Raw genomic sequence first — 17,599 nt, 5'->3', positions numbered from 1 at the left:
TTGGAATTTCATAGAAGACACAATTTTAATTTTCACTACCTCATGCAGTGAAACTAGATGGTCACCAAAATAAACCAAGTAATTGAGGGAATTGGGAGAATATGTTTGGCTTGTATGTAACAAGGTGCTTGGCTGTCTTCCTTAAACCTGGCTTGCTTTTTCATAAAATTAAATGGTGGAATAGCACTTCAGAATTAAGATCTTCCTTCCATCCTTAGATAAGCAGGCTGTCACACGGCCGTGATACTCCTCTTTTTACTGGCCTTGTTCTGTTACATCAAGACACCTTTGCTTAGCTGTATGTGTTTTGTCTGACCTCTGACTTTTTCTTATGTTTTCAGATACTTCAAGCATGTTTCTTCTCTCTCCCTAAAAGGGAAAATATAAGGTGTGGAGGGAGGATTAAGGTGTCTTTCCTCATTCTTAGTATGCTTTAAAGGTGTGTCACCCATATATATTATGATATTTTTGAGCAATGGACTTAAAGCCCTTTTCTGTTAAGATAGATGTGTGTAAGTGATGGTGTACAACAGTATGTGCATGTTGAGAATGATGGGAGCACTCAGATGTGTGAAGTTATTTGGGCATGGAGGATTTCTGGGATTGAGGCCTTAGTCTATAATTACTGTGGTGGAATCTTCTTGAAAGGAAACTGCTTTACAAATGTGCTGTTTGGGCAGGAGCTCTTCTGTGTCCTAAATTGGCCATTTTAAGAGATTCTCAGTCATTGAAAATAAGGCTATTGTAAAACTAAGTTTTGGCCTTACAGCAAGTGTTCATAATGTTATGTACTCCATAATACCCAAAACACGTAGTTAACAAGAGACACCATTTCACTAACTACAGTTGTGGAATTTGATGAACTTCACAGCAGAAATAACTGACATACCATTTTGAATATAAAATTGTCAGACAGATAAAGTCAGACAGTACTTCAGACCAGGTAGAAAAAGATAAAGTTGGAAAGATTAAATTGTATAGACTTTTAGATTTTGCTTGTTTGTTTTTAAAGTTTGGCTTAACTAGGTCAGGTTAGTATGCATAGTATCTTTCTCTGTCTCTCCTGAAACAACCACTCACCTTTCATGGTATTTTAAGAAAGGGTATACACACAGTGGTAGTGGTTATGAACAATGAGAACAAAAGCTACTGATAATTGAGAAGGGAAAATTACTTCTGCCTTTTAAGACTAGACAAAGGACTGTATTTGGCAGCCAGTCTGTAGGCAGTGACCTTGGAAGAGTTGTAATTTCATATTAGCTGGACTCCTGAAATTTATATAATAAGTTGTATCCATTCTATGCTGCAGACTGTCATTATTTTTCCTCATATCTAAAGTTCATTAGCTATGCCCTCCAACTAGTTGTACCCTTTGTGTTTTCCAACTCGGACTGAGTTGTAGACTTGTGTAGAAATTTTGCCTTAATCCAGTGAACAAGCTTAGGCTAACAAGTTAGACATTTCTTTGCTGTGACTGATTATTATAATCAGTTCTGAGATGTTCCAGGCCTTCAGTAACCACATCAAACTCTTAAACTGCTGGTGATCTTCTATACTGTGTTAATACAAGTCCTCTATATCCTTTATTTCATATTCTGTCAAATATGAAGCTGAATTTATAGTGTTGTCTTCTATAATTGACATACAATAAAATGAACTCACAGTTCACTCTGTACTAATTCTTTATTCAGTTTACAAATGTTGTTATATTTCTTCCTGCTGTGAATGACTTTATTTAGAGCCTTACAATAATATTACAGACTCTTTGCAAGTGCTGTTGAGATAAGGAGTTGAGAATGCTATGGGATTTCTGTTGTACTTCTCCTTAGATCAAAATCATGTGAATAATTTAAAGTTCAGAGGTACTTGGGTTTGTTTCCTTAAGAGGCAAAAACAAATGGTGAGAATGCATCACAGTTCTGAAACCCACTTTTGGATGTTCAGGATCTTAAAGTTCTGTTGCTCTTGTTAAAAAGGTGATTGTATGAGGCCACTCTTCAGGGAGCATTTCCTTGGATAGAGACAGGAAATGGAAATACCTGTTTAACTTGGTGGAAGACACCAGTAATTTAGAACTAAGTAACTGTGGCTCAGGGGTTCCCCTTGTCTTGGACATAGATAGTCTGTAAGTTTTTAAAACCTATTTTGCTGCATGCTCTTTTGTTCCCCATGTTATTCTCACATCTGTGAAGATACCGGCATTTTCAACATTTGTACTGGAGCCATATTTTTAAGATTTAATACCTTGATAAATCTGTGAAGTAAATTTAATATTTATGCCCTACTCTGTGCTCAAAAAGATTATTTGAAGTACACAGTTTGTAGCATTGGCTTCTAAAATAAGTAACTTTTTCAAGACCATACTTGGAAAATTATGTAAGAAACTAATGTATTTGAAAGCTAAAGTAGTTGTCTGTCACAATTCCACGAGGGAAAAGTCATACATAATAAAATCAATTTCTGTCCTTGTGTCTTGTTTAAGTGAAACTGAAGCTGGGCCTTGGTGCTGCAGGCATGCAGTATTCTCAGCTTCACCAAGGGTGAACAGACTCAGCGAGGACCCCTCAGTAATGTCAGTCGTGTGCGTTTGTGTGCATACACACACAGAGAACTGTTACACGGATGCAGTATGGTGAATGACTTGCACATCCATTTTCAGAGCATTTTTTTTCTTTTATGTATTTTGACAAAAATGAATCTCTGCAGCTGAAGTGGTAGTGTGGTTAATGCATGACATTTTACTGAAGCAGAACACTTGTAATGACTGAGGAGACAGTAGTTCTATATTACTTGCTGGAGGGAAAAGAAAAAACTATTCATGTCTTACTTGTTTCCATACGACTAAACTAACTATGAAAACCTCAGATAAAATAGTTGTCTTATCAGTAAGTGCAAAATAGGAGCAGTATGTGATCATACAGTCAACATATGTTAATGTATGGATACAATATATAATAACAGCTGTTTCAAGAGCAGGCAATTATGTGGTCAGTTTGAGATTTCCTGTCTTTAGATGCTGGTTATGTGAAGTGCTTGGGTTTTGCCAAAGCTGTAACAGTTACTGTTTGATGTTGTGTCACATGGATGCCTTGGTTAGCATTCATGTGGGTTGCTGCCTATTTTGAGGCTGTGGCTTTTCAGGGACTCGAAATGTTTTGTAAATGTGTAATGTAATCCAAGCTGAATTAGGGATTTGTGTTATGGTTGATCTCCTCCCCCCTAAGCTTTTTAATAGGAGTACGGATGTTATGTAGTTGTAACATCGGCATGATCATCACAAAAATATAGAAGACACTGGCCCGTTTTAGTTAGATCGTAGAGTCATCGTAGGATCATGCATGGAATGCTTTGGGTTGGAAGGGACCTTACAGATCATCTTGTTCCAACCCCCTGCCACGGGTAGAGACACCTTCCACTTGACCAGGTTGCTCTAAGCCCTCCAGCTAGGCCTTGTGTAATTAAATTTAACGTTTGTGATCACCTGTGTTCAGATCTGCTCCTCACTAAATTAGAAGTTCAACGGGGGGGAGGGGGAGGGAAGGGGAAGTTGGCAGCAGAGCATAGCGGCCGGCTGATAGCCGGTTATGTTGTACTTTCTTGGTGGTAATCGTTTTGATGTTGGAAAAGACTAACTAAAATCATCAGGAATCAGTCCCGTCCCCCCTCAGGGTAATACACGAATTCATGAATTATCCTTTCCAAATACAATGTGATTATAACTGTTTAGAAAGCCTCGGTTCGTGTGGCTTCAGAGAGGTGAACAAAGGGAGGGCGAATGTCTTTAGTTGGAGGTTGGCCTTTTTAACGGAGCCGGTTTCCTACCGCTCACTTGTTGGAGGCTGCAGCGTTGGCAGCTTCACCTGTGCAGGTGAACTCGTCCCGCCGGCGGTGTGCTTGTTCTCGGGACAGCACCCTTTGACAGCCAGCCCAGGCGGGGGTGGCGAAGGGGCCGGAGGCAGCCGCGCACCGGAGGGCTGTACCTCTTCCGTAAGCTGGGAACGGGCTCCGCGCCGCTTCTTCCTGTCAGCGGTCGGATACGTGGCTTCGTTTTCCTGTGCAGATGGCACAACCCGCACGCAGCGGGAGGCGCAGGTAGCGGGGCCGCGCCCGCCGCCCGCGCAGCCACTGGCAGCGGCTGCGGCCGCCCAGCGGTGACATCAGCGGCAGCGAAGCCCCGGTCCTGCGCCAGGGCGGCGGCGCGCAGCCGGGTCCCGGGCAAACATGGCAGCGGCCCCCGCGGCCGCCCTTGCGGGAGACATGCTGCGGCCCCTCTGAGCCCGCCAGCGGGCTTGCGGTTCGTCATCTCCATGGATGCCTTTTCCGATCCGTATCTGCCCTACGATGGCGGGGGAGGAGACGGCATTCCGCTCAGGGAGTTGCACAAACGAGGTATGCCGAATTTACGTTGGAGCGACTTGTTAGCATATCTGGACGTGCGGGACTGCTGTTCGGATCTGAAGCAGAGCTGTAGAGGCTTGTTAATTAGCACATTGCTTTGTTTTGCCATCCCGGTGCCTTTTGTAGGGTGAGGATTCAGTTTTGCGTGGTTCCTGTGCTGTCAGTGATTGTGTTTTCGGCAGATCCCCCCTGCTTCACAGCTCGTTGGCCTCTGACTCCATGTTCCTTATGTGGCAGTCTCTCCTCTCTCTTTTTGCTTTTTAATCAATAAAATGATCTCGTGCACAAAAAACAAAACACACACACACAAAAAAAAAACAAACCAAACCCAGCCCAGCACTGCGGCTGTGAATGACCATGACCAGATTGGCAAGAGTTTAATAAGTAGGATGTTTTTGATGCCTTTCACTAACTTGAATAGGAACTGTGTTTGTCTAGCTTTGAAGTTTCTGTACATACGTGCTTTTGGACTTAGCTCTTTGTTGACGTCTTTGCTACCTGAAGGCAAAGCTGGACAATTGTAACATGTCAGTTAAGCCGATACCGACGAGCTCTTAAGAAACTGGAGCTTTGTGGTGGGTTCTTTACACTGTTGCTTGCAAGGAAACAGATCTAAAGAGAAAACACAGTTGTTAGTGTTCAGGGAAGGAATCCTTTTTTGAGCTTGCCTTTTGTTTCCTACTGCAAATTGAAAACAATCTTCTATGAAGATTTGCGTTTGTACTGAGAGAAGCTGTAGTAGGAATAAATTAAAATTATGCATTCAGATTCTGACGATATAAATAGTTTGTTTTTTTTCTTGGTTGTATTTTATGGTTATACCTTGGTGTTTAAAAGAGTAAATGAAGAACATTCTCACTTGAGTTTTGTTTAAATTGGCTAATCTAAAATTAGAAAGTTATCAACATTTATGACATTATGATGGCATTAGAGAGGAGGCAGGCTGAGAATAAAGAGATGCTTTACACAGAATTATTTTTTCTCTCCATCTTCGTGTGTTGTTTCACCTCTCCTTGTAAAGTCTTATTTCTGTAGTCACAACTCTTTATGTTCTGTAATCACACCTTTATGTTCTGTCAACAGTCACACCTTTTTATGTTCATCTGGAATTTTCATCTGTGTTTTAGTAGTTTACGTAAAAGGCTAATTGTTTGCTTTTTATGATTCTTAAAATGTTTTTCAGCATATTTTAAGAATATCAGTAAGTTCCAATATGATTTGTTTTAAGACAAGCAAATTTTTCTTTGCCCCAGTCATTGTTATATAGCAAGTGCTGGATAGTTTTCTAACTCAGATTTTAGAGTCACTCCTAAGAAATTTAGGGTGGTATTTTCTTTGAACATTTGCAAGGTGTGAATTGAAGATCTTTTTATCTATGCTCTACAAATACAGAAAGGGAAGGTGCAGAGAAGACAAAGCCAGGCTGTTTTCAGTGGTACCTAGTGACAGGACAAGAGGTAGTGGGCACAAACTGAGACACAGGTGCTTTCCTCTGAGCATCAGGAACCATTTTTATACTGTGGGAATGACTGAACACTGTACCAGGTTGCCCAAAGAGGTTATGACATGCCCATCCTTGGTAGTATTCAAAAGCTGTCTGGACATGGTCCTGGGAAACAAGCTGTAGGTGGCCCTGCTTGAGCGGGGGGTGGACGTGGACCAGGTGATATCCAGAGGTCCCTGCCAACTTCAGCCGCTCTGTGGGTTTAGATTTGTAGGTAGATTTAAATATGAAAACTGCAAACAGCCATGATATTACACTTTGAGATTTCGCAAATTATAGATATTGAAATGTGATCAGCTGTATATTCCTGGAATTTGCCAGGTTGTAGTTGATTTTGTAATACAAAAAGCAGAGATTTGCAGTGCAAAATAGTGTCTGGCACATTGGAGTATTGCTATTCAACATGCAGTTTACAAATACTGTGATGAAGGTTCAGCTGAGTGTTCCCATTGTGATGACAACCCTTGGAGCCAAGAGAATTCCCAGTTATGACCTGTTCCTTTTTGCAGTTTCCTTGAATTCCGTTAGTGCTTTTACTTCCTATATTCTAATACTGTATTTCAAAACCAGTGTTACTGGTACTTCTTGCATTTGCTATAGTGAGTTTAGAGTAAGAAAAAGCAAACAACAAAACCCCAACAGTGTTACCATAATCTCTTGCAAATCTTAATTTGTCAAGTGCATATAACTCATGAAAATAGAGTCTCCAGACCAGTTTGCTCTATAGATTGAATCAAAATTAGTGGGTATTTTGTGCTGATTCACAACACCACAGACAGTAATCTGTTACTGTCATCCAGCTATCAGAGTAAGGTTTAAAATGCTAACAGACAAAACCAAAAATTTAAAGTAAATTCTTGACATTTCTTTATTATCTGTGGGTCTAGAAAAGGATACTACCAAGAATTTTTTCCCCTTGTGCAGATTTCAGAGCACTTTAATAACAAGCCAAGACAAAATGGATTAAGATATTTTGAGAAAACAAGCTTAATTGTTGAAGCCTGTGGATTTTTTCCCCCTTATTCACATACTGACAGCTCTTCTGCCCTGCAGAGTAATGATCACGTCACGAAAAACTGCTCTGTGATATCAAAGCGTTTGTTGCACTAATTGACTGCAGTGGCTTACCCGAAGTGGCTGTACCTCAGCAATGATGAAAAGAGGGTTTAAATCATTACAGGTCTTTGAGGTTTAATTAATGGCCTTTACTAACATTCAGTGGGATGAAATACAGAGTATTATAATACATTATTACATTATTATTAAAAGCCTGACCCATTGTTTTGCATTTAGATGATGCTTTTTTTTTTTTTTTTTGAGCGCAGATATGCGGTGAAACATTAAATGGGAAGATTTTAAAATACATATTTATTGTGTTCATCTTTTAATGATGGTTAATCATCATCACCTCTTTGAAAAAATTAAAGATATAGAATAATTCTTATCAGGAGTTCCTTTACCTTGCTCTGTCCTGAGGCTGCTCTTTACATGGTACTAAATACATAGTTCCAGACCTCCTTATCCTCCCTGGTACACTTACATGAAACTGCAGGAACACAGTTCACTTCTACTGTATCTTCTGGTAACTAGAAGAGTTGAAAGTACTACTTCTCTCCTCAGAAATGGTTTTAAAGTCCTGATTTAGGATTGCGTATATTATAAGCAACTGACACACACACTTTTTCCTAAGAAGTTTTTATGTAATAGCCATATACTGGAGTATATGTGGTGTAAAAAATCATTTGTGTAGCTCAGTTCTTTGCCCTTTGATTTATTTTTTCATCATTTTTGCTTTTTGAAAGTTCCAAATCATCATTTGGCTTGTCTTCAGCCATTGGCAGACATGCTCACACTCTTTGATTCCCCTCCCCCCCCTTTTTTTTTTCCTAAATAAGCATTCATTTTGCTATTCTTTAGAAGTCTGTAATGTGAGCAGTAGCAGTATAGTGGTGAGCTACCAGCAGCAAAAATTGAGCTTCAGCATGAGGGTTGTTAACTTCCTTTTATGAGGGTTGTTATCTCCCCTTTATTTGTTCCATATACATAAGCATATCTTAGATTTTAGATTTTGAAGGTCCTCAAGCAACATTAATGAAATGCTGGTCAACTAATAATCTGCGATTGAGTCGGTAGCTGGGAGATGTGAAAATTACACATAGAAAGAGCACAGTAAGTTTACTGATTACTTAGGTTTAGAAAACCTAATTTTTTTTTTAAAGATAACTCATAATTCCATTATTGTGCACCAGTCACCACTTTATGGAGGTGCGACTCCTATTGCTTAGACTATACTACTAACAGTAACATCAGGGAAACCGCTTCACCTGCCTGTGGTAAGCCATGGGGCAGAGGATATATAATACGATAATATCCTACTAAGACTTTGGGTCAGAGACATGCTGAATCAGGTCATATCCTCTACGTGGTAAAAGTTATACTTCTGTGCTTTAGGCTGCATTTCATCTTATGAGCCTCATGTTTAAGAATTAATAAAAAATCAAAAGCCATTAAAAGACTGGAATTCTTAGTGTGACCTTTGAAGTAAATGGGTGTGAAAGTTGCGTACACATGCTTAGAGGTGGAGTTCATTCCTGAAATTTTATTGGTAGCAGAGGAAGAGGAATAAAGTTGAGTTTTAGACTAATTACATGTTCGTGACAGAAAATGTGATGAAGATGATTATAGTTGTCCAACATTGAGTGCTTTGAGAAAAAGCATTACTTGGAGAAACTCAGCATGGTTATGGCACTGAATTTCTGCTGCCCTTTGGTTTAAGGTTTCTAGTATAAAAAGGGGATAGGAATTTTCAGTTATGAGTTTAACAGATTTTATTTTGGTTATTAACAGAAAGTGCCATGAGATGTAACTGTGGTTCTTTGTAGGTAGCTACAGGTTATCTGTCTGATAACAGTACTTGAGCAGTACTTGACCTTTGCTTTGCTGCCTTCTCAGACTCCTGTGCACTTGCAGTAGAGACTCAAGTCTTTAAAAGTCTTGGTTTAACTCTGAGGTGCTAATATTCAACTTTCATTTAACTCCTGCTTTTTTGAGGGTTATTTGTAAACACAGAATTTATTTTTTTGTTTGGTAGGAGAATCGGAGAGGAGGGGTTTGTTATTCAGTACTTTGGTAAAGCATTTGTTTTTTTATCCTGTTCTTCAAAGTGTGCTCTGAGTTTTCCCGTTTCCCACCTATCCGATGTTTTTCTAGCTGATCTTTTTCAGTTCATGTGTATATACTTTTGTAATTTTTGTATGCATTTTTATTGTAGCACAGAGACCAGTTTGTGCTTGTAAGCCTTTGATGCAGTTCAGAAGAGCCAACTGGAGAGGCTGAAAATTCATAGTTATGCAGAAGAATGTATTACTTGATTACAAAGACTTTAAAATTCTTAATCATCAACAGTAGTGAATGATGGCACTCTGGCCTGGTGTGCTGTGCTCCTGATTCTGAGGTTTAACAATTGCTTCTAGCCAGGGAAAGACAACGGTGCTTAATGACTCTTTTTGAGCAGTTACAGGCAAATTGAAATAACTGATGACTGTTTCTTGTCTTTTTTTTTTTTTAATTGAAAGCCTTGTATTTTGATGTCTGAATAGGGAGACAGAAAGCAGCAGAGGCACTAGCACATATCTCCTGTATACAAATCTTCTTTGTTACGCGCGTAAATGATCCTTATGATGTGAGTTGCATTCAGGGTGCTTCCCCACCTCCATTCCCCTTGCCACCTAATACCCAAGGACACACGGGTGAAGCAAAGCCTTGGATTAGTATCTGGCCTCCGCAGAGCTGCAGCCCCTGCTGATTTTAACACTCAGCATGTTTGGATGGTCGTGTCAGGGAGAGCTTATTTCAGCCTTTGGTATAAACTGATTAGGTTCATTTTCACTCTCAGAGGTGCATTTATTTTTCCCTTCTCCTTTCACAGTGCTCAGAGTAGCACAAACGAAACACGCACTGCTGCCAGCCGGAAGGATGGCTGCTGAGGGGACTGCTGTGTGGTTGTGCACTGCCTAGAAAAAGGGATAGATATGTGAGCAGCAGCAAACTAGGGTATTCTTGCTGTAAGCATTAGAAATTATGTAGCTTGTAGAGAAATACCTTTGAGAAATTTGGTCCTACTATTGCTCTGCTGCTAACTCAAATGTCGACATTGTTTATCTGTTGTTGTGTTCACAACTCTGAAGTGTTTCCAGACACAGCCACCTTTGGGAGTTTTGAGCTCTATGAAATGGATATTACTGTATCATGTCTGGATATTAATATTTATATAGAAGTTTTGAATGGTTTCCAGCAGAAAGATGTAATTAAAATCTAACAAGATCCCAAGGGTGCATTTATGTATTTCAGTATAACTAGTCTGACAGTTACTGTGAAAGAGGGTGAACTTGTCATTCCCTACCTCTTCTCTCAGTTCTTGCTCTCCTATTGGCTGTTTCTCCTCTGACAGCACAGAAGCTTGATTTGTTCTATATAATGGTAGATCTTTTATTTGGTATTTTCATCTGCTTAGTTGGATTAGCATGTTTGCTTGGTTTACTGTGCAGTCGGATCCAAAGGTGACAGAGCTAATCCAAGGGGGAGAGTGGGAGTATGTGACCAGGACCAGGGAGAAATAGGGGGAGTAAGATCTCCTGTTTGGGTGGCAGCAGATCAGGTCAGCCTTAGTCTGTGATTATGTCTCATTTCATACAATGGATTAAGCTCATATATGCTCAGTTTGACACAGTGGTGTCTTTAAAATATACGTCCTATACGTATAATAATAACATGTATATTATGTGTTGCATAGAATATAGAAGGGCTCTTAAACTGTGTCTCGAAATTACTGTCTCTTGTTAACTCTTCTAGTTACCCCCTTGAGCATATTCGTGTCTTGTTCTGTACCTTATTTGCTATGGAGGCTGCAACTGTGTGGATTTATTCTCTTGGTGATACTGGCTAATTATTCAGATGCTCACTTGATGGAGAGCCACATAAAAATCTGTTGTGCATCATTCGGTTACCTAGGATGCAGCATTTTTCTTATATCTTGATGTTTCTCATTATTTATGTAAGAAAAAACGCTGCACACAAGGAAAGAGTTGGGAGGGATTGTTTAAAACAGTTACGCTGGAATCAGGAGCATCAAACATGTTGCAAAACCCCTTTCTTGCATGAAACTGTATTTAGATTAACTGAAGCACTAGCTCCCTTACTTCTTTAACTCAAGGTATTTTAAGTGTACTTTCAGTGGGATTTTTAAAATCGTAGAGAGTGAAAGCTATCTAATTAAAATTGTAGGGTGTGTGAAACCCACTGCCTCCCTGGAAGAGAGAACATCAAGGAGAAGTGAGAACAGAGGTCCACTGACTCTTCATTTCTTCATGTCAGGGACAGGATAGTAGGGCCCCAAAGATCTTTGTGATCTGCTAGGTTCCTTCACTGGGGATTTGTTCCATAAAATCTAAGAGGTGAAAAGTGCAACAGTGTATGGATGTCAGCAACTCATGTTTTGCTTTGTTAGTGTTTTAGAATGTTTTATTGTGAAATTTTTCGAACTATACTGAATAGTCAGTAGTGGTCTGCTCGTGTTTTAAAGGTGGTAAGTCCTTGCTGATGTGATTTTTTTTTTTTTCTTTTTAAATGAATTAGCTAAAAACTTACCAAGTAGTTTTAAAATCCACAACTTTCATCAGCTACATGTTGCCCAGGGTAGCTTTCAAATCTGAAAGGAAACTACTGATTTGCAAAAGGAGAAAGGAGTAGGAGATCACTACTAGAGCAGGTGAGGCAGCCTTTGAAAATGCTGTGCATGGCACCTGAAAAATGCTACATGAATCAGCTTTTTGTCATGTTTATCATCATTCCAACATCAATCAAGATTAAAGACTGCTTGTATGAGGCACGTATATAGAATATGAAAGAAGAGATCCTCCTTGCCTTAGGGGGGACATAAGGCAAGGAGGAATCCATAATACATAAAGCAGCTTGTGTATGTATAGCAAAATATTAGTTCTGTAATTTCTGTGTTCCTGCTTTATGTCAGGAGGGACTAGCTAAGCAAAGCAGGCGGTTGGGTCAGTGTTGGGAGCTAACATGCACTATAACTTCATGTTCAGAGGGAAATGAATGAGAGCAATATGGTACGGACTACTTTTTCTGTCAGACCTATTGTCCTCTCAAGCAATTTTTTGATTGTATTTTTTCATTCTCACAAAAAAAAAAAAAACAAAACGCAAAGAAAACCACCAACAACAATGGTGTTGGAATCTGCTATTTCTATTCCGGTTTTGTCCATGTAGCATTTTTGTTTGGTTTTGCTGTACTTCATTCTGGTCAGGTGTCCCAAAGTACAGTGTTCTACTGTTAGTTTTTCATTGGTGGGTTTTTTTAACAACTTCACTTGAAGCAATTCTTCAGCACTACCAGAGCTGATTGCTGAGGAAGGATTGTACTGAAGGGTTGGAATTACATGCATGGAAGGATAACAAAAGTCAGCTGCTTTCCTAGAAGGCAATTCAGGCAAGACCTACAGTGACTGAACCACCTAAAAGAGACAATCTCTTTTCTCTGTCTTTTTTTCTAGACTTTTATTGTCTAGAAGCTTGCAGTCTGTGATTGCAGCAGCTCACTAGTTACGTGGTGAGCATACAGGATTGTTAAAGATGCTGTTGGAGAACAGTGTGCTAATAAAGGGATTCTAGCTACCCTGGAAAGATTGTGTTTAATTTACTTTGTAAGGATTTCTGTGAGTTGTATTGAGCCTCTGAAAGGATCAGTATATTCGTATTTCCCTCCCTGTAGTTACATGGGTTAGTTTGGAATAATAATGAAAGTTCTTCCTGCCACTTCAGCTTCCCAGTCTAATAAAGCCTTAAGCAAACTCATACGTACCAAAAAGATGACTTCATTTTCTGACAGCTGTAGAATGGCTCACAAGTGTGCATACAGAAACTGGAGGTGTTCTCTTACCACAGCTAGAGGCTGTGCCTGTATACCTTGTGTGCTCGGTACTTTTTCTACTTTTAAAGACTAAGGCAGCTTGGATTTTGATGAAAAGCACTTGCATTGAGTTGTAGCCTGAGAATGAGTCTTGAAACTTGAAGACGAGGAAAGGCTGGGAGGAAGGAAGGAGAAATACGCTCTGAATATTGGAAATGTCTAGAAGGCTGCATTTGCTAAATGCTGCAGTTTTTCAGGGTAATGATGATTTCCTGCTTGGAGGTTAGAATGTGATGAGAAATCTATATTATGGTAAGGATTCTAACAAAATCTATTGAGTTGAAAATAAATCTAATAACAATGATGAAATTGGCAACAAATGCCAGTTCATGCTGATGAGAATCATTATCGTCATAGCTGGAAGGAGCGTCTTGCTGCATGAAATACTAGAGAAGGAAGGGAAGAAAAAAGTGGAAGTTTAGGAAAGTATTGAGTATTGGTAAAGGTATACTGCTTAAATTCTCCTGCTTCATAGATCATAATACTAGCTGGAGAATGTCCTCTTCCCACTGCTGTCAGACGTGTTCATCTTAGATACAGTGTACTGGGTTTTGTACAGTTGTCCTCTTCATGGTCTTCTATAGGGTAGCATTTCTACCACACACTGACGCAGGGTTTCTCGGTATGAGATTATAGATACTCAGCTGCATCAGGCATTCTTGGCAGCTCTGTATTCAGCAAAACCACCTCTTCAGCTTCACATCTTGTTCTGTCTCCTCCCCATCATACAGTAATCATTTATATTCCAGTATTTGGTGACAAAGTAGGAACATGGCACAGTTTCATTTGGGGCTTTTATTGTATCCAGGCAATGACCATTCTTTGCAGTCTGTTCAAAGTTCTGCTTGAGGTCTAGTGCAGTGGTTTCCCTGGAGAGAATTCCAGTTCAGCACCTTGATATGCATAACGTCGTATCTTACTGTTTGTGATATATTTATAACTCTCAACTCTCCTTTGCTTTTGTGGCATAGGGTTGCATGTTCCTTATAGCTTGGGTACTTCTTCATATATAGCAGGGCATAAAACTCCCCTGGGACAAAGGCAAGTTTTTCCTTTCCTTAGGTTCAGGAAACTGCTTGTTCACATTGTAACTTTGTAGAAGATTAATAATTAAACTGTGGCTGAATTTAATATATGTCCCATTGCTTTGAGAAGGAGGTTAATTTCATGTAAAAATAACATTTTCATAATGTTTTCCGTTATCCTTTCAATTTTGATACCTAAACTAATCGTTACAATATGAATTTTGTTACCACCTCTTCCATAAGATCAGCTTTTTCTTTCAGCTAGCCAGACATGCATCTTACACTTCCTTTCTAGTTACGAGAATTGGAAATGGCAAGAGAATTGAAACCCTTACCCTAAAGCAAGGTTTTCACAATCACCTGTATTAGCAAATCTGATTTAATTTGTTGTTGTTAGCCTTTTATTAATGGAACCATAGGTAATGCTTCTTTGCATCTGCCTTAAGAGAGACTAGCAGGGAAGAGATTTACAGGTCTTATCTATGATCAGTAGATGAAGGAAAATTCGGTATGGCATAGACTGGGGAAAAAACAGTATTAAAAAAGACAGCAACCAGGCTAGCTGTCTATGAGAGAATGCTACTAGCATTGTTGAGGAGTTGTTTTCATCCATTTGCATTCTCTTACTTTAAGATTAGAAGAAAAAAAGAAGAGTAATCTTAATAGACTTTCAAGCTTTTCTATATGTTATGTGTATATGTAATGAACATTAGTTTGTGTGTCTTGAAAATTTAAGATTGTATTTATTCTTAACAGGATTTTGGTATTATTTTCTTGTGTGTTTGTTGTCTTCACCATTAAGAAAATGTCAGAGTAACCACAGCAGGCATAGATGAAGTCTCTCAAGCAGTAGATGGCTGAGGCACGCCTTTGGGTCTGAATATAATGCCAGATGCCACACTGCTTCTGCTAGATCTCAGACTTCACAGATTTAAAGGGAAAAGACACAATTTACCTGTGCATAAGTCTGGCCGTTGTTGGTGAAAGCTTGTGCTGGTAAACTTGGCTTTTGCAGTATTTGGAAATTTGCAGATAGGCACTTTGAAAATCTTTTTTTTTTTTTTTTTGATAATTTGGAAATACCTGCTGACAGCACTTAGAAGCTGAGCTTGCAATTATGAAAACTCAAAAAAAAAAACAAACAAGAAAACCCAACTCAGTCCCCTGCCCCACCTTTCTAGCCATCTGTGGGTCAGTCTAGTGAAATGAATTCTAATGCCTGTGAACTGATTAGAAGTCTGAACTGAAGATCATCAGAGTGAACTGGTAGAAGTCTTGGCCACCTGAGCCCACATCTTTAAGAACAGAGATTATTGTGGTATGCCATATGCTGTTGCCACGTTATTTTGTTCTGAGGCAAACAAGTGAGAGTAATTGCTCTTTAAATCATTATCTGTTAACCTCGTTATAGATGTTCCCTTTGTAGCAATTGCTGTTGCAGGAGCAGTTTGTGTTGGGTGAGCAAATGGTAGCCATGCTGTATTTAGGCAACCATCCAGCAGAAAATTATACTTGGGGTCTACAAATACAGCACAGGAGCTCAAAAAAGCTAAGGTATTACAGAATTGCTGACATTTAAAAACTTAAAACCCCCAAAACTTTCTTGATTGCTTGTGAAGAGGGAAAAATTCCTAGTATTTGCTCTTGTTCTGATCACTTAAAAAAATACTGTTGGGGATGTTACTATGATTGCTGCTTGTGAAGGAACTAGCTGGTGATGATGGATTAGTAGAAGACAGTTTATACAGTATTTCTAACTTTTCATGACCGAGGCCTGTTCTGTGCTTTATACAATCATAGACTCATAGAATGATTCGGGTTGGAAGGGACCTTAAAGATCATCTGTTTCCAACCCCCTGCCATGGACAGGGAGACCTTTGCCTAGACCAGTTTACTCAAAGCTCCATCCAGCCTGGCCTTGAACACTGCCAGGGATGAAGCACCCACAGAGTTGGGATCCATGATGACTGAATTGCCGCTACACCAACTGGCTAAAATGGTTGTAAGCTGTGATAACAACTGTTCTAATGAGGTCATACCTATTACTGCCATGTTGTCAGGTAATACCAGAGAAAGAGAAATAAAATGCAGATCTTCGATTTTGGAAAAATTTGAATTTTCCCCATCAAAACCATAAACAATATACATATATTTTTAGTAAAATTAGAAATTTTTGTTGTTTTTTTTTTTTTTTTTATATTTTCTTGGCTTTCTGTTACTTTTTAGCCGCACTGATAATCTTTTGATAATGTATTTTGGGTTTGAATTAGACATGTAGGAAAGATTGGTAATCAGTGGTGTGGTTATGTAAAAATAATTAGCGGCTTACGGAAGTGCTGTGAACTTCATATATAATCATCTGGGTTTGCCTTTTTACAAAGAGGTTTTCCTCTGGTAGTTTATAAACTGAACTAAACTTTAAGTTAAATGTGTGTCAGAGCTGCTGTTCTGTTGAAGTTTTTCTGGAATCTGCACACAAAGTAAAAAACCCACTTTGACTGGTACATTCATTTAACCTGCAGATAAGTGACAGAAAAGAATAGTGACATCAAACATGGAGAGACCTGCATGAAGTAAAATACACATATTATGGGAAGTGTCTAGTTGTTCAGAAATTTTATATGCAGTAGTGTTGTGAACATTAGAATACTTTGTTTATTGCAGCATTAATTAATTCCTGCCTTTTCTCTGCCTCAGGAACTCATTATACAATGACAAATGGAGGAAATATCAACAGTTCAACACATTTACTGGATCTGCTGGATGAACCAATTCCTGGAGTAGGAACATACGATGACTTCCATACCATTGACTGGGTTCGAGAGAAGTGCAAAGACAGGGAAAGGCATAGACGGGTACTTAAGATCAGTAACAGTAATTGGAAAATGTTTTTTGTTGGATTTTAGAATTCAGGTCTGATCCAGGAACACATACCAATATTTACATACTTTAAATTTGTAAGTGGTTACGTTAGGTAGAACTACAGTGCTATTAAAAAGGCACCTTTTCATTTATACCTGCAGTCCTGCACCGGTATTACAACTTGGAAAGGAAATGGTAATTAATTAAAGCGTGAAGAGCTCTCTGTCATCCAGGTGACACTTTTACATTACTGCCTTTTTTTCATGCTAGTATAGTTAAGGCGATTTTCCAGTGTAGATGTATTTGTTATAGTACAACAGTGCTTATGGTAATACTTGTACAGAAAAGTAAGCACCGATGTGTGCTGCTTTTATCGTGACAAATGTATCTGTGCTAATGCAGTGTAGTGTGGTGGTTGTTTGGATTATGGGAAGTGAAAATTCTCACACCTAAAACATTTATATTGGTGTACATATGCTTAACAAAAAAGTAGCCTCAGTATGTATATTAAATGTCCTTTCTACTCTCCCATCACAGAACTTGCTTTTCTTGTCTCATGATTTCTTGAGAGTTCAGACCATTCATCTTTATCAGTGCACTCTGCAATGAGTTCTTTCATGAAATGGACTCTAGGTTTTTTAGTCAGTAACATTCTTGATACTGTCATTCATGTAATAAATTTATTTAATAGAATTTTAAGAGGAAATATGCTATTTAGAACCTTACTGCCAAACTTCTGGGATACTTACCTTAACTAACCTTAAAACCAGAACAGATCTGGAGATGTGATTTCTCCTAGAATATTTTTAACTTATCAAAATTAATA

The 17,599-nt window shown here is 38.9% G+C and overlaps 1 protein-coding gene across 6 annotated transcripts in view; it reads left to right on the top strand.

The window, feature by feature from the left end:
• CLCN3 (chloride voltage-gated channel 3) overlaps positions 1–17,599 on the top strand; it is a 60,426-nt gene that overhangs the window by 22,804 nt on the left and 20,023 nt on the right. For 4 of the 6 annotated variants that reach the window (XM_061475256.1, XM_061475267.1, XM_061475248.1 and 1 more), the window contains exon 3: positions 16,609–16,766. In XM_061475256.1, the coding sequence (XP_061331240.1) occupies positions 16,609–16,766 (158 nt within the window). Of the gene's footprint in view, positions 1–4,164; positions 4,390–16,608; positions 16,767–17,599 lie in introns of those variants that run through there. The other 2 variants (XM_061475276.1, XM_061475263.1) reach the window with 1 other exon arrangement.

Source organism: Pezoporus flaviventris, unplaced genomic scaffold (genome assembly GCF_033815535.1).
Source record: "Pezoporus flaviventris isolate CSIRO_AGI_PZ_B2104156 unplaced genomic scaffold, CSIRO_AGI_Pfla_v1 ptg000002l, whole genome shotgun sequence".
Lineage (NCBI taxonomy): Eukaryota > Metazoa > Chordata > Aves > Psittaciformes > Psittacidae > Pezoporus > Pezoporus flaviventris.
This window is presented reverse-complemented; position numbering and strand designations above follow the sequence as displayed.